At 37.8% G+C, this 17,089-nt stretch overlaps 1 protein-coding gene across 2 annotated transcripts in view; it reads left to right on the top strand.

The window, feature by feature from the left end:
* Positions 1 to 16,777, top strand: part of gfra2b (GDNF family receptor alpha 2b) — a 72,080-nt gene extending 55,303 nt beyond the window's left edge. Inside the window, exons 5-9 of one of the 2 annotated variants that reach the window (XM_084400226.1) lie at positions 7,669 to 7,778; positions 10,013 to 10,153; positions 10,379 to 10,566; positions 14,630 to 14,680; positions 15,226 to 16,777. In XM_084400226.1, coding sequence (XP_084256352.1) covers positions 7,669 to 7,778; positions 10,013 to 10,153; positions 10,379 to 10,566; positions 14,630 to 14,680; positions 15,226 to 15,378 — 643 coding nt within the window. In that variant the 3' untranslated portion in view covers positions 15,379 to 16,777. The remainder of the gene's footprint in view (positions 1 to 7,668; positions 7,779 to 10,012; positions 10,154 to 10,378; positions 10,567 to 14,629; positions 14,681 to 15,225) is intronic. The other variant, XM_084400227.1, reaches the window with a different exon arrangement.
* The last annotated feature ends 312 nt before the right edge of the window (positions 16,778 to 17,089 follow it).

The following is a 17,089-nucleotide window of genomic DNA, read 5'->3' on the forward strand; positions in this document are numbered from 1 at the left end:
TATGATTAAAGTTTGTTCAAGCCTTTTTTTTTTTCTCTAAATCGTCAATAAACTGTTCTGTTAAAAATGGATTATTTCATATTTCAGGCTTTACAGGGTTAAATAACTTATATTTTCTTACAATAAAATCCATATGATAATATAATAATATGTAAAAACAATGTAGTATTTTATCCAATTTTTTAAAGACATAACTTGGTGGGAGCATAAAAATATACTGCATTATAGGAATAACCAATATATAAAACAAACCAAAAGAAAACAACAGGGTGAGGGAAATGTGTGCAAGCATGATATTTTATCCATCCTGAATTTAACAAGCTTGCTGCAGCCTTAACTCCGGCTCTTATTACACGAATGGCCAGTGGGACCCAGACTCTTTGTCCTCAAACACTGTATGATGTGTGAACTGAGAGAAGAGTGAGGGCCCCCGCCAGGCCAACCTGAGGTCTTTGGCTGCCCTTTCTATCTGTGATAGCCTCCAGAAATCACCTTGCCTTTCCCATAGCAGGAGACTGGAGGACATCCAACAACAGAACTGACTCAGTGAAGTGGCCTGGCTGAGAGATACAGTAAACAGACACACTCATATGTTTTGTTATCCCTGACTTGAATAACTTCCCGAGCCCCTGCCATTTATCCATCTACCTACCTACATGCCTGTCTGTCTGTCTATTTATCTATCATCTACCTACCTACCAACCTTCTTTCTTCCTTACCAAAATATCGTTTGTTTTCAAAACAGGATTTTTTTTTTTTTTTTTTTTTTACAAGAAAGACATTGTTTGTTGTCCTCTTTATATAATTTTAAGGTAACACTTTATTTTGCACTGTCCTTGTTACACATGTTACATGTAGTTACTGTAGTAATAACTATAAAATATTCATACTTACATGCAACTAACCCTAAACCAAACCTTAATCCTAATCCTAACTCTATAGTAAGTACATGTTCATTATTAATACTCAGTACTTGAATGCATAATTACACTGTAACACAGACACCTTAAAATAAAGTGTGACCAATTTTAATATATCATTTTTTTTGCTAGGTCTCAGAAGGAATGTGAAGTAAATGTGAAGAACAACAATCATTTGATTTTGCTAGATATGTAATGGTGATACAATTCTAAATTAAAAGTAAGTATTTACAAAAATGTAATATTTATTTGAATTTTTAATGGTGCATTCTGATACATTTCAAATACTTCTTTGATGCTTTTTTGATGCCATAACTGAACACAAATAAGATTTATCTGAGCTTTTGACAGTGTCCAAACCCATTTTGAATAAGCTACCATACAGATGAAGCTTTGGCTTAAGCTTAAATGTTGAAAAAGCCAGTCGTAGACTCTTATTTGAGTCAGGTGACATGGATATTAGATTCAGTGTGCCTGCAGGAGTTGTGTAAATGATTCATGGTCTTATTGCTTAGAAGTCATGGTCATGGTCTTGAATCCCGCTGGACCTCCGGACTTCTTAGAAGATGCTAATTTAACCACACAAGCGTAAAAATATGCACACACAGGAAGTAAATCACATTAAAAGTAGGTACAAAGTTTAGAGTTTAAATACTGGTCATAATGCTTCTCTTTCATTTAACTTTTTATTTTAACATTTTATTGCTATGTAAACCCAGCAAAAATGTGTATTATTGATCAGTGTCATGGAATAATTAAGTCACACTTTTTATGACAGTGATTCATAGATTTGTGTTGATATATTTCGATTGCTCCCCCCTCCCCTTGCCCCCACTGGATTGTGTTCACATTGTATTATTTGGGTCTGAATCGTGGTGCGTTTGCATCATCAAAGCTGTTTACCCCGTTTCTTGGTAACGACGACACAGGAGAAGGTGGCAAAGTGCATAGTGTTGCTCACCTCACTTTTATATTTTTGTTTTTGAACCTTTGGTTTTGTTATCTAAGCATCAGCACATAACTGCACTTGCGTATATCTGCGGCGAATGTGCTGCAAATGCTCTGAAGAACGAAGGTGTCCATTTCTGCAGAAGGCGAACAGAAATGAGATATACACACAGTTTTGTCGAATCATACACAGTCAATAATAGCAGCGAATCATACGCGTTTATATCAGCAACGAACCGTACCAGACCCAGACCACCCTTTTTATGCAGACTCGGCTACGGTTCACGGGTGCGCACCCGAGTTCGGAAGACAGCGTCTGACGTCAATCGAACCTAACACCAAAAGTGCTAGTGTGAAAGTGTGTTTACACTTGGCAGGTGTGGTTCAAATAAAATGAACTCTGGTGCGATTGCTCTGTTAGAGTGGTTCAGTTGAATAAGCGTGAACGCTGCCATCTGAACCCTGGTGCGCACCAAACAAGCGGGCCGAGACTGCTGAAAAAATGGGTCTCGGTCCACTTTCAAACGAACTCTGTTGTGGTTTGACTGAAAAATTAACCAAAAACAGGACATGACGTCACAAGATTCGATCCTAAAAAGGACAGAATGCTCAATCATACCTATTTTTTGTCATCATAGTCGCAGTGTTGCCCATCACAGTTCGGTACAGGCATCAGAACCGCGTCTCCTTGCAGCAGATCTTCGTTTATGACTTTACACATTTGGCTTTGGGGGGGTTTCTTGGTATCTTTAGGTTCGGTGTGAACGCTAAGTGAACCAGGACTAAATGTATCATTGTCTATTTTGGTCAGGACCAAAAGAACCAAGAGAACTGAACTACAAGTGTGAACACACCCTTAATGGTGTGTCAGAAAAATGTCAGAAAGGACATGCTAAAGTTGAAGTGCACTGAACAGCTGAAGAACCATGTCCAAATGAAGTGTAAAAAGGAAAAAATCCATGCCTGAATTATTTGGCCTTGATACTTTGCCTGTCTGAATATGTGCTGTTTATTGTTTGTGGATATCCATGCTGAACTGAGGCCAGAGTATGAAGAGGACTGGCAGCCAAACCATCTGTTCCTAAATCATCAGTGATAAAAACTCCAATTAGGTAATGACTGGGCAACAATGGTATCCTGCTGAAGAATTAAACATGTTTTTCATCTTAAAGGTACACTCAGTAATTTTGTGAAAGTTAAAATAGTTTTGCACTTAAAAATAATCAATGAAAGAATAGAAATGTACTCTTACACGCTCAGACATATTAGTCTTCTAAAAAAAAAGTGTATTCTGCATGGAGCAGGTCACCCACTTAACGGCTCCGCCATTTCTACGTCATTTGACCAGCCTTGCAATGGACTAAGTTACTATTACTAATAACAACAAAAATAATACTTTACTTGATATACTGTAGTTTTTAGCCCGTGCAGAGAGAACCAAGTCTAAACAAAGCAAAAATAATTCAGATGCAACATAATGTTGTCCAGCGTGATGGTTTGGGTCAGCATATATGCAATCCACCAGACAGTTGAGACAGAATGAATAACAAAACGAACAGCTTTGCAGCGAGGCACCAGTGATTAGTAAACAAACTTCATCATTCAGGCCACTAGGAGTCAATATAAAGACCAAAATCACTGGGCAAAGCCGGTGTCATGACAAATCGGTTCCTCCCTCGAAATCGGGTCTAACTAATACAGACATTAATGATCATTATAACATAGTTCAAACAACATTTATAATAACATGATTTTTAAGGAATTGCAATCAGGTGCTAAAGAGAGCACCTATTAAAAGTAATTTGAGCCAATGGGATTGCTTGGGGAAAGATAAATTGAAAGACAACAAAAAGTAGATAAACAGATTCTATAGTGTGTTTAATTCAATTAAAATTGTATTCATATTTTGTCAGAACCTCTAGTAAAATGCGTTATTCTGTTTAGTTGTATGTTCAAATTCGTGGAGAATCAAGATCTCTATTTGAAGCAAAATAAAAAAATAATCGTGATTTTCAGTTTAACCAGAATCGTGCAGCTCTAGAATAAAGCATTTGATAGATGCAGCTGAGCTGACTAAACCATTTTGACAATCAGTTGTTTCAAAGAGTTGTTGAAAGAGAAATTAAAAACCAAACCCGGTCATTATTTTTCTTTAACCATTCTTCATCATCTGCAAGTCACCTCTGCTCTCAGTAACTCTAGTTAGAATGATTGGATGATTTCTGCACAGGATGTTTGGCAACAAAAGAGTGGCATCCGTTTAGAGATGTCCCTGAATGACATAGCGGGCTGATGATGTCTCCTGAGGGAAGCGGGTAACGTTAATGCTGATGATGAAGGTTTAACCTGTTACCAGGGGCATTCATTTACACATATCTATTCTGCTTCCTTGAGCCAGCCAGAATGTAATTAACTATGTAAATCATCAGCTCCACTGAGGGATTCGTTCAGTTAGGCAAGCATCGTTATTATGTTCCTGGTTTAATAGAAAAACAAGGCAGTCCGTGTTCATCTTTCCTGCTTTGCCATTAAAAAAAAACTCAAACCTCATCATATAACCTCATTTTGTCATCTAAAAATATACTTCATGTATCAACCAAAATAAAGGAGATGTTTATAAAAAAAATGATGTTAAAATGTTGTTCTATCCCAGCCATTTGTGGGGAAAAAACATGTAATCTGTAAATTGATTCCCACAAATAGATAAATAAATTCATGTGATTTTAACATTGCTCTCTTTGAGTTTGACCCAGCCACAGCTTAACCAATAGTATGAATTTGGGGGTGGGGTTATCTGTTTGGGTGACCAATAGCAGATGGGGGAGCGTTTTTTGGGAACACTTTTGGTGGTTTACAAATGACACACTCTACCTTTAACTAGCCCTAAATACATTGGATTCCAGGACTGAAAATATTTAAGGGTCAGATGCAGTAGAAAGATAGCCTGGTTCCGCCCTCCTACGTACTTCCGCTCAATTTTCATTTTCTTTCAGTACTCCGTCTGAGTTTGCGGTATATTCGTGGGTTTTCTCCGGCCAAATTTTTACCGGTCCAATCAGCGAACAGAGGGAGTGCCTGAGAACGATGACGTTTAGGTCATGCGCTAGTTTGAGTTGTAGGGTTACGTCACGACCAAACGTTAGCGATTGTTTATGGCAGATCTGGGCAGATCCGATAGTTTTAAACTTCAACAGAGTGCCCGCCTTCAAGGAAGTTAACGCTTGTCAATGTGGAGTGGCCAGACTCTCTGTACAAATGAAATGTACGAGAGTCTGGTAGGACCAGGCTAGTAGAAAGAGCTCCTTAAGGTAAAAACTGCACATGGACTTTTTTTCAAGTGTATTTTCTGTCACGTCTACAAACTTCGCATATCCGCTTCAGGACATGGCCGTCTAAGTTCAAGGGGTTGAATCATGATGGTAGACTGATAGAATATTCATGATCTCTGCACAGAACTTGAAGTAAGTGAGGTAACATGCTGAATTCACATGAAACGTTTCTTCAGTGGCCTTAAAATGACTTAAACAGATGTTAGTTTTAAAATCATGCTGGTTTAAAAATTAAGATTGTGGCAAGATAATATATATTTTTTTCAAATATTTGTATGTGGGTGTTTAAAAAAAAAAACTTTCAAACTTTCCAAAAACAATTTTTTTTCTATAGATTTATTATAGTTAGTACAATGTTTTTGAAACGTTTTTGAAACAAGTCTCTTATGTTCACCAAGGCATATTTATTTGATTAAAATACAGTAAAAACAGTAATGTTGTGAAATTATTCTTATTCTTGAGTATGAACTCTCTCACTTTGCACACACATAAACTCTGAATAAAAGCACGACACAACCTTCCCTCAAACAACGCGAGCGAGATGGAGATCTCAGGCTTGGCGCCCTCCTCCAAAGACCCTGATTAATAGTGAATCATCCTTTGCAGCACTATGAACCCCTGACTCACCAACGCAACTACGGCGTGAATACTAACTGAACAGTTCTTACTGTGGGGTCCATAGGTGTTGCCTGCAAGGTGTTTACATCCCGGAACAAAGAATGTTATCTGCTTCGTTCTCAGGGGCACTGGCCGAAAAGGTCATCCTTTCTTTAAATACTTTTCTTTTTTTTTTTTTTTATGTCAAATAACTAACTATTTTAATATTTAAAAATTTAATTTATTCCTGTGATGTCAAAGCTGAATTTTCAGCATCCTTATTCCAGTCTTCAGTGTCACATGATCCTTCAGAAATAATTATAAAATGCTTACTTGCTGCAAGAAACATTCTTTATTATTATCAATGTTAAAAACAAATGCTTAATATTTTTGTGGATATTGTGATTTTTTTTTTCTGAATTATTTGATGAATAGAAAGTTCAAAAGAACTGCATTTATTTGAAATACAAATTGTTATATATATATAATTTTATATAAATTTAATTGCCACAATATTTGACATTACTACTTTTATCCATCAAGGATACGCTTATACAGTGTCCCATTTTGTGCAGTCTTTGTGTGTAATTATGTGTATTTGACAGTGTATCTCACTTCTCACTTCATATTGTTTAAACTGACCATGTTACAACTGACCCCATGTAACAACCCTCCAAAGTCTCCGCTAGTTGCAGTATGCAAACAAGGTCTTATACTTCAGCTCTGGAAATAGTTGAGAATTAACATAATTGAGTAATATCTTTGAACTGCTATTGCCGTAACTCAGGATCACTTCAGTTCGCCCTTTCAGAGCCGTCCACTTTGGATTGCGTCTCATCAGCATGCGCCGCTCCTTGATTGCTGATTTTACACACCTTGCTGCTTTTGCCTTTTTTTTCTTTTCTTTTTTTTTTTGCTGTGAGTCACGGCGGCGGTTATCTAGAGATAAAGCTTGGGGTGAAAATACAGCACAAAAAGCATCAGAGGAACATCCATTTCCATGTCAATACAGCAGAGTAGAAAGGATGACCTTTTCGGCCAGTGCCCATGAGAACGAAGCAGATAACATTCTTTGTTCCGGGATGTAAACACACTGCAAGCAACACCTATGGACCCCACAGTAAGAACGGTTCAGTTAGTATTCACACCGTAGCTGCGTTGGTGAGTCAGGGGTTCATAGTGCTGCAAAGGATGATTCACTATTAATCAGGGTCTTTGGACGAGGGCGCCAAGCCTGATATCTCCATCTCGCTCGCGTTATTTGAGGGAAGGCTGTGTCGTGAGTTTATGTGTGTGCAAAGTGCTCGGGGAGAGAGTTCATACTCAAGAATAAGTACTAATGTGACCCCCTGCCCACCTCAGGTCTAGTGCTTGGAGCAATCTGTTTCTGAATGCACACAACCCCCTAGGAAGAGGCTGTTTGAGGCAGATTGTTCGAGTTGGAGAAATACCACATGGAGTCGAGCAGAAAATGGCCTTCAATTGGAACCCCACTAGCCACTAGTTAGGCCTGACAGAATGCATCTCATGTTGCACATTCACTGCTGCGTATTGTTTCTATCTTGGATATTAGAGCACAGATGATAGCGGATGCAGCGGCGGCAATAAATAGCTGTGAGAATAAATCTTCCCTTTTGCCTTGATCAAAAGACGTTTGACTCTTGGAGCACCTTGTAGAGAGGAAGTACAGACCGCGGTTATTTGAGTGGATGATAATCCATGCTTTCTGTAGCGTCATGTACCGTAATTCTGCTTTATAAATATAGATAGACTAGTTGGGTTATTCAGGCATGCATCTAAATCCTATTCAGTCAAATGTGCTAAAAATGTTTTGGGCCTCTTAAATTCTATTATTTGTTTTGTTTTTGGACTAGATCCAGGCTGGCAGACTTCCACATGAATTGCCAGACGACACTGCATTCAATAACAAGCTGTCCTAATGATAACTACCACGGTTGTCTGGTGTCCTACGTTGGACTCATTGGTGAGTGATTATGGAAATAATGTGTTGCGCAGCAACAATAAGAATTTTGTGGAGAAGAGTGTTTGGAACATGTATTTTGTCTTTCTTGGCTGTTTTAATTAGTGATGCATCAGGAATTTTACTTTTAAGAAAGATTATCAAGAACAGGAGAACCGATGAAGGCTGGGGGTATTCAAACAAGGGGTGTATGTGTGTGTGTGTGTGTGCTTGTTTATCTATCCCGGTGGGGACTTCAACCTGAATGCACACTGACTCATGGGACCTTGTCTCACTGTGGGGACCTAAATTGAGGTCCCCATTAGGGTTGTGCCGATAGACGATAGTATCGTGTATCGACGATAGTCAGAGATATCGCTGATGGCAGATGCCTTTGACGAAATCAGTACTATAATTGGCTCGTTTTATCATTAATGTATTATTATTATTATTATTATTAATACAGCTAGTATTGTTATTAAATTAATATTAGGAACTACAATTAATTTGCCTTGCCTAAATTCATAACGACATCACTAACACTAACACATAACCTAACACTTGCGACATCACCGACACGCGCGAATGAGGACTCCTCTAAGAAAATGTTTTTAAAACAGACAAAAAAACTACATCCCACATCAAAATTGAATTGCAAGGTGATCCATTCACAAATTGTCAAGAGTGCTTGTTTTAACAGACGCGTCATTCTTATACAGATCCAAGATGAAAACGGCATCGTTGTTCGTCAGTATTTTGTTTCCATAGCACATATATATAATAACACTAAAAACAATACAATTACAAAATATTAATAATACTAATATCACTAAAATTGTATAGGCCTAATAACAGTCTTTAGTTCATGAACACAGCACAACTCTGCCATCTGTGAAAATCAAAAGCAGCTTCAAACACTTGTTTAACAAGAAATATTCTTTTCACTGTCATCCACAAGAGAAATATTAAGCCAGTAAATTAAGATAGTTGCTATACCGTTATATCCATCGTCGTCTCTGAGAGAATGTGGCGTTAATGCAGCGACAGATGCTGAAAGCTCAGTCCGTTTCTGCTTTCACTTTCAGGGAATGAGCGCATTTACATGCACGTTCTTGACGTGCTGACAATGCATGTGGTCATGTAAACGCATTAACCCGTTTTCCTTTATCGGAGTCAAGTCATAAGTTTAAGTATAAACCGATCGACTCAGCTAGATTTTTGCCCCATTAACCCGCGTTTTTTGGGCCTATTGAAGTGAAGTGCATCCAGACAGAGAGAGCACTGGTAGGAGGACATAATCACAAACTCCGACTCTTTCTTGACCCAAGAAATTATCAAACATGTTCTCATCTCGTGCAGAAGTACAGTCAAAATGCTGCATCTGTAACGGCATGAGAGGATAATGTGTGTCCGTAAATTTCCCGCTGACATGTTGAAATACTCAGATACAAAAATGATTAGGATTTTTTTTTTTACCTCACTATACTGGGAAATAACCTGATATAGCCTATTGATAAACAATCCACCTTTGCTGGCAAAATAGAAAAAGATTCTCATATATAAAATGAAGTAATAAAACAAGCAAATTAATGAGTAAATAAGCAAGTTAATAATCAAATAAGTAAGCCCCACTCACGATAATATCGTGTATCGCCGATCTCACAGGCTGACGATAGGACGATATGAAAATGGAGTATATCGCCCAACACTAGTCCCCATGAGGAAACAAGCTTATAAATCATACAGAATGAGTTGGGTTTTTTTTTTTATGTAAAAATGCAGAAAGTGTTCTGTGCTGGGTAGTTTTAGTGGTAGGGTTAGTGTAAGGGGATATAATGTACAGTTGGTACAGTATAAAAATCATTACGTCTATGGAGAGTCCCCACAAAGATAGTAAACCAGACGTGTGTGTGTGTGTGTGTGTGTGTGTGTGTGTGTGTGTGTGTGTGTGTGTGTGTGGCAATTTTCAAAAAATAATCTAAAATAATTACTACGTCTAGAGTGTAAATTAGGACTGCAAACCTTTAGAGAACTTTTGTAATTGCATCCTTTTAGCCTTTTATCTGGAATAAATCCTGGAGGGTTAAAAATCCAGGGTCATGCTGTGAACAAATGTATCTCTAGAAGAGAGCAGACCAACAACCCCTGGCCATTATACTGAGCCAAACAGCACATTATACTCCAGATAGCGAGACCTATAAACCAGCATGTTGCCATCTCATGAATATTTATGAGAGTCTCTACCCTTGGCCTTACAGGATCAGATGTGACTCCAAACTATGTGGATGCCAGCCACACCAACATCACCATTTCCCCTTGGTGTGGCTGTCGAGGCAGTGGAAATCACGAAGCTGAGTGCGAGACCTTCCTCCGAGACTTCAGAGAGAACACTTGCCTGAGTGAGTGGAGATAAAATCTCACCTAACCTCACGACTCACGTCCTGAACAGCCATCCTTATGGGCTTAACCTAAATAGCATATCAATGAGAAATGCTATGTCTTACGGGCATGTGATCTCTTTTGCAGAGGGTCTGTTTTTTCCTACATGAAAGTGTCATGGCTTTTTTATGCATGATTTTTTAACATCTTTATTTGCACATGTGTGCGTTTGTTTCGGTGTGCAGGAAACGCTATCCAGGCATTTGGTTATGGCACGGATGCGGGTCTCGTTCCCATCACGGAGTCTCAGTCGGCAGTCCCATCAGTACGTACCAATCTGCAACCGGCTATCATCACCAAACATGTCATCAACTCCAATGATGTCAAGCAAATAGACAGTGCATGTGTTTTCTCCACATGCGCTAACCTTCAGGTAGGTCTGAAAACATTGTTGTCAATTACATTGGGTTATGTTATTACCCAGTGATTCCAAGGCATTTAAAGGTTGTGTGCAGTTTTTGGATTCTAAAATACTTACAAGCTATTTGTAGGTTGATTTCACTACAAAACTGTAAACTGTTGTGCTGAGGTGTTTTCAACACTGGATTTGTTTGTTTGAGAATCCCGACCAGCCTGGCACAGCAACAGCTCAACCAATGGTGTGGGTTTGGGGCGGGGCTATCTGATTGTCTAGCCAATTACAGACAGCGTTCAGGAAATCTTTTGGAAACGGTCTTTATTTTGCCAATTTTGGTTATAAAGTTCCCATGTCTATGGTTTTACCACGGAATTGGGATACTTTTTAAAATTGTTACCACGGGTTGATTTTTTTCATGAAATATTCCATATATTATATTTGACTGAAAAACTTGTATTGAAATAATTTACTCTACCCAATTTAGGGTCTACCAATGATAAAACCATGCAAGATTATATTTTTGTGAGGGGCACTGGTGTTAATATGTACTATATGACATGGAGCAAAGAGAAAGTAGCATCAGAACAAGCATAGTTTGTGTTACGGCATCATTTGGGCTAGTTTAATTAGTCATTGGGCTAGTTGGCCAATGGATTGTTTTAATTATGCTAAGGCCATGTGTCCACCTAAGTGTTTTTAGCTAGCTCTTCTGAAAACGCTTAGCTGGGGGCGCTTGAGAGTGGCACAGCGGTTTATTTCTTTCAGCTGAGGATCTGTGGTTGCCATGATACGGAATATTCACTGAAGTGTTACTAGTATCTGATTTTGTAGATTGTTTGTTTCTGAATCTAAAAATGTTGACATGTAAAGTACTTGCTCTGGCTCTTGTTTTAAATTATTTTTGTTCCGTTGTTGCGCTTGTCATTGTACAAGCAGGATGTGACCATTGGTCGGTGTCGTATTTGCCCCCTCCCCCCTCCTCATTTATGCTAGCCCAACTGCCCAAGCTGAAAAAAGAAGCCTCCATTCAATTTAGATAGTCCTGTGCGTGTCACATACTAACATTAAAATAGCTCTGAATGTCAAGAATAGTGCAAAAACCTGCTTTGTGCATGTACAAAAGAAAAACACAGAAATTCCATTAAACCCTGCTTAAATCTGTAGGCCAAACCTTGGGGACACCAACTAGTACAATCATTAAAATAACTGAGGGAAGCAGAAATCCCGTTTTTTCCCTGTTTTACCTGAATATATGCAGAGTGTCAAGTGGAAGGTAAAACAAGTTTGTATAATTCAATATGTAGGTGAATAATTCATAAACTAAGCGCATTTGTCAGCTCATGCAGGGGACATTCAGCATGGCTGTCCACACCAACGAGGTCTGTAATTCCTGGAGAAAGTTGTCTGCCATGGCATACTGGTTAATGCATATGCTCATAAAATATTGAGCCTTGATGCTCAGATGTAAGATTAAGGTTTGAATCTGGCCCATGTCATGTCCATATCCCATTTAACCCTTCTCTCTCCTCTAGATGTTATGTTGATTGTCGCATTGATCTAAAGCAGGGGTGTCAAACTCAGTTCCTGGAGGGCCACAACCCTGCAGAGTTTAGCTTCAACCCTAATTAAACACACCTGATCCAGCTAATCAAGGTCTTCAGGATTACTAGAAACTTCCAGGCAGGTGTTTTTGGAGCTGGTTGGAGCTAAACTCTGCAGGACAGTGGCCCTCCAGGAACTGAGTTTGACACCCCTGATCTAAAGGATGGTTTGGTTAGTATGATTTCGCTTGCATACAGGAAGCTATGTAACCCTATGCAAATGAGTGATGTCATCATAAACACTAATTTGTCAGCTAATCCAAGTTTGAAAGGGGCTGCATTATAGAGATATGGCTTTGTGTGACCACTTCCATCATATCGTGCCTTGCAGTTCTGTCCTAAGTCCTGAGGATTCAGTTATAAGCCCCTGGGTACTAAAGAAAATGACTGTACTCTCTCATCCATGCTGAAACAAATTATGAAAACTCCACAGACAGAAATATCATGTAGTCACACGGGAAATAACTATTTTAATTTATGTCTCTGGCAATTGTCATAGGAGGGAACAGTCAATCTGTGAAAAGTGGTCTCTGACATTGCTGCTCATATCTGCTCAATTACTTGCCGCGTTTACAAGTGTGTTGAACTTGTGCTTTTAGTAAAAAATGTGTATGGAATGTGTTTATTGAATATGCAACTGTAATCAAGAATGTCAAGTCTGTGATCTTTTGTGTCTCTCATTGAAAAACCCCAGCTTTTCAAAAAAACAAGGGGAAAACAGCCATCCATTTCCATAATGGTTGAATTTTCATTTTATATCATGATATTAGTTTGTAATAAAAAAAATAAAAAAGTCCAATTTGGATATTGTAAGGCATAACACTTTTTGCAGACAACAGATTTACTGTTTCAAGATCGATTTACATAATACTTGTTCTGTCTGAATCTCTTTTCAAATGCTATTCCAACCTTGGCAACTTTTTATTTAGAAAAAGAGAATTGGTATAGTTGCATAGAAAGTATGTTTGTGCTGAATAGAATGACAAAAGGTGCCTTCACAAATACAGGCTTTTCATTAATTGAACTGTATTTTTTATGTTTAGAGGTTATGCATGAACAGGACCAATTGTCAGTATATAGAAAAGCAGATGCAGAAACAAAAGTGCTGCTTTCTATCCGAACAGATAAATAAATTAGTTGACAGATTACTGTAATTGTTTGAGATTCTATTAAATATGACAAAATACCCAGCCTCCTTTGGGAACAAGATATACACAAGACCAAAAGCACATGACGTGAGTTTAACATCATTTTGTTGCTTATATTGTTACACAAGAGCAGATCAAAAGCACAAGTACCTGGTTACACTGGATTACAGGTGGGGGGTGAATAGTTTTGTGATGAAATATTGTGCGCGCAAAATGGCTGCAACTGTTTAGTGAATTTGCCATGGAATGTTTACAGATGGGTACAAAAGGAAATTCATGTTTTCTGAGATGAATCCATTTCTCGATGTAGTCTGGGAATTGACTGTGCTGTTAAATAGGGCACTGGAACTATCAGTTATTAATCTTGCTTTTTAATAATTAATTTAATTTCACAATGCCTATGAAGTTCTGCTTGGGTTTCTGTTTGTTTGCTTTCTTTCAACAGCGTTGTTAATCCTCTGATGTCAGTGTTTTATCTTAAAAAGGAACTTTATTCATGCCTTTTCTTTCTTTCTTTCTTTACCATAAAACAGCTCTAAAAATGGCATGTGTCTTGTGGGAAAAGCAATTCAAAGAATCAATCAAGCAAACCATTTTGCGATTTTTCCGTAAAGCTTAATTATGGTTTTGCAGTTGTTGTTTTTTTCTCACAAAGACAGGAGATGTTACGTTTATGATTGTCTTCTAGTTAACGAACTATAACTAGCTGAGAAGGTCTTGAACATGTTAAGTGCACGACTGCTTCCAATATCCAATGCATTTATTACGTGCTTCATGGCATGTAAAAAACCCACCTGCTAAAAACACCTTGATATGAGTGACATTTCGCACAAAAGTGACACTTACAAAGTGAATCCTTCTAACAAGATTGGTCACATAATTTCCATCTTCACAATCAACGGATTTCTGAATATTTAAAGGGAACGTTTGAAATGTCTGCACCCCCATCTGTCATTGGTCAACCAAACAGATAACTCTCGTTAGTGGTTGAGACGATGTTGTTATATTGGGCTCGTTGAGATGCTCAAACAAACACATAATGATTTCACAGCGCCACAGTGTTTACTTTTCAGGGGAATCAAATAGTTTACTCACAGTCTCTCTCTATTAAGCTAGGATAAAAGTATTGTAACATTCAAATTACACAATTTACTTTAACATCCCTATTACACTGTTCCACTACAGCTGAGAGTATGTCTTGGGTAATTATGTTGGTTCATGATGGAATGATGGATGTTGGGCAGCCAGACACAATCAACATTGACCAGTGCTGTATTGAGGTTATGGATCCAATCCTAGTAAGAATATTAATTATTTCTGTTTCCACAGGACAGTGAGCAGAAATGTTCTCCTTCTAACAGTTTTGACTGTGCTGACGAGGTAAGAAATATTTCATACATCATAACATAATTTTGTTCTTACCTATGTATTTTGGGTAAAGGATTTTTTTTAAATGGAAATCATATTATTTGTTATCACACTCATAATAAAGTGACCATCATTTCATTTTCTTTCATTTTGTCATGATGCTGCACTTCTAACATGAAAAACTGGAAATGTATTCATACATATTGCGTCTGTTCATTTTTTCTTTCTCTCAATTAAAATATCTTGGCAATTTGATTGTACTTTCCAGCTTCTAGTCTTGTAATATCTCTTTAACTAAATAAGGCATAACTTTAATGGCATTCATTCAGGAAAAACAACAACAGCAAGTCATTTTCACTGTGTAAATAATGAAGTTAAAATGAATAAAGTTTAAATACCTGCACTATATGCTTTTATAGAAATACCTCTTAATAAATTACAGCACAAACCAATTAATGTTTTTAACGTTACTGAGTACATAAAGGAACAGGAATTACCCGTAATCTGAATACTTGAACAAAGCATATAACCAAAAAAAGCTTGTAATATTTCTACAGAATGTGGTGAACCCCAATATGGAGGGATCCATTGACTCGGCGGGCTCTCACCAGGCTGACAACAACAGAGCCAGACATTCATCTGTGACTTCAATCAGTGTTTCTGCCGCCACACTGACACTGGCCTTTGCACTGGTCAATCAGATTCTGTAAACACAGCCTGACTCTACAAGACCAGGAAGCATCTAAAGGATTCTTCTGACCTCAATCAAAGAACTTCTCTAAACTGACATTGATCTTTCTCTCTCTCTCTCTTAGTGTGTGTGTATGTGTGTATCACACGCCATCTTTAAAAACCAGTCGAAACAAAAAAACAACAAATCCCTAAAAGGAGCTTCAAAAAGACTAGAAATACCACTGCCCCATCCAAGAGAAAGGGAGGAACCACCAGCGTTGTTGAGAAGCTGACAGGGAACACAGAGAACTTCTATAAACTTCTTCTCTCGCCAGGAGGAAAGTAGCCCACGGTTTTCTCTCATATTATGATGGACAGATGATTGAGAACATGCTGTAAAATGCAGCCGGGCGATCATGTGACCCATTGATGAACTCTCTCTGTATATTTACCTAGAGATATAAAGTAACCATTATAAAAACATCACTATTCGCTATCCCCAGCACACATCAGTACAATATTGCTCACTGCCTTGATCATTACCCAATAATTTTATGTAAATGTTTCTTTTGTTCAAAGAAAAAATATATATTGATGAAATCTCAATTTGTGCCCTTTTTAATTTCTCAAATTTGTTCCCAGCGATCTACAAGGATTCATCAGCGACACGTTTGGAACATACAATTTGGCTAGACTTGGTCCATACTGCCCTGTGTAAAATGTGTATAATGATGTTTGTAAGTATATGAGATTCTTTGAGAAAATGTCAAGCTTTTTTTTCCTGTTTTATCTCTAAAGAACCTTTAGCATGTGCTGGAAAGCCGAGAGAAGTGGGGAACAAGAACAAAAGTGGAGAGCCACGTGAAACGTATCACCATGGAGAGCCGTCAGTGCCAATGATGTTCGTCTTAGGCTGTTATTATGTGTAATCATTTCTTTCTTGCCAAAAGACTTGGATTATATTCAAAGAAAAGTGCTCCAGGGAGAGTGGAACAAAAGATCCATTTGCGGAGAGGGTCAATTGTTGGTGTATTTTATAGTGTGCAATCTATCGTGTGGCCTTACTTTTTTGTCTTTGCTCTGTTCCTCTCTCTTATGTAATGGTTTCAGACCATACCACTTGCAAATGTGCCACCAAGTCCGACTGAGATGATTTTAGACGTTCAAAAATAGCAACACCCTCAAAAACGTCTTGGTTTATTTGTGATGCTTTAAAATTGAGGCAAGATGCAGGAGGCTCAAGAATGTGTCAGAAATATTTGTTTAAATCTGAATAAAAACATCCTAGTAATGTCTCAAAGAGTCATGACTGCAGCATTTATGGTAGAATTAAGTTAGGTCAGAGTAATTATCTTGGAATAAGTTTTGAAAAGCTTTGTTTAACCTAAAATTACATATTTAAAGTCAACATGAAATGAGAATTGACCCCGTTTAACATTATTCTAAAGAGAAAAAAATACTTTTCGTCAAACTATTTTTCTATTTACAGTGCTATGCATAGGTTTAGACACCCATGCTAAAGTTGACTAAAAAGAGGAATAAAAAATCATCTTTTGGAAATTGAACTTAATGCCTTAATTTAATTTAAAAAATTAGGAAAAATCCAACCTTTAAGGACACCAGTTTTCTTTGTGAATGAATAATGTATCGTAAATAAATAAATGTTCTTCCTTAAAATACAGGGTGCATAAGTTTGGACACCCCTATGTTAAATTCCCATAGAGGCAGGCAGATTTTTATTTTTAAGTA

This window comes from Rutilus rutilus, assembly GCF_951802725.1.
Source record: "Rutilus rutilus genome assembly, chromosome: 25".
In the NCBI taxonomy this organism is placed as follows: Eukaryota; Metazoa; Chordata; class Actinopteri; order Cypriniformes; family Leuciscidae; genus Rutilus; species Rutilus rutilus.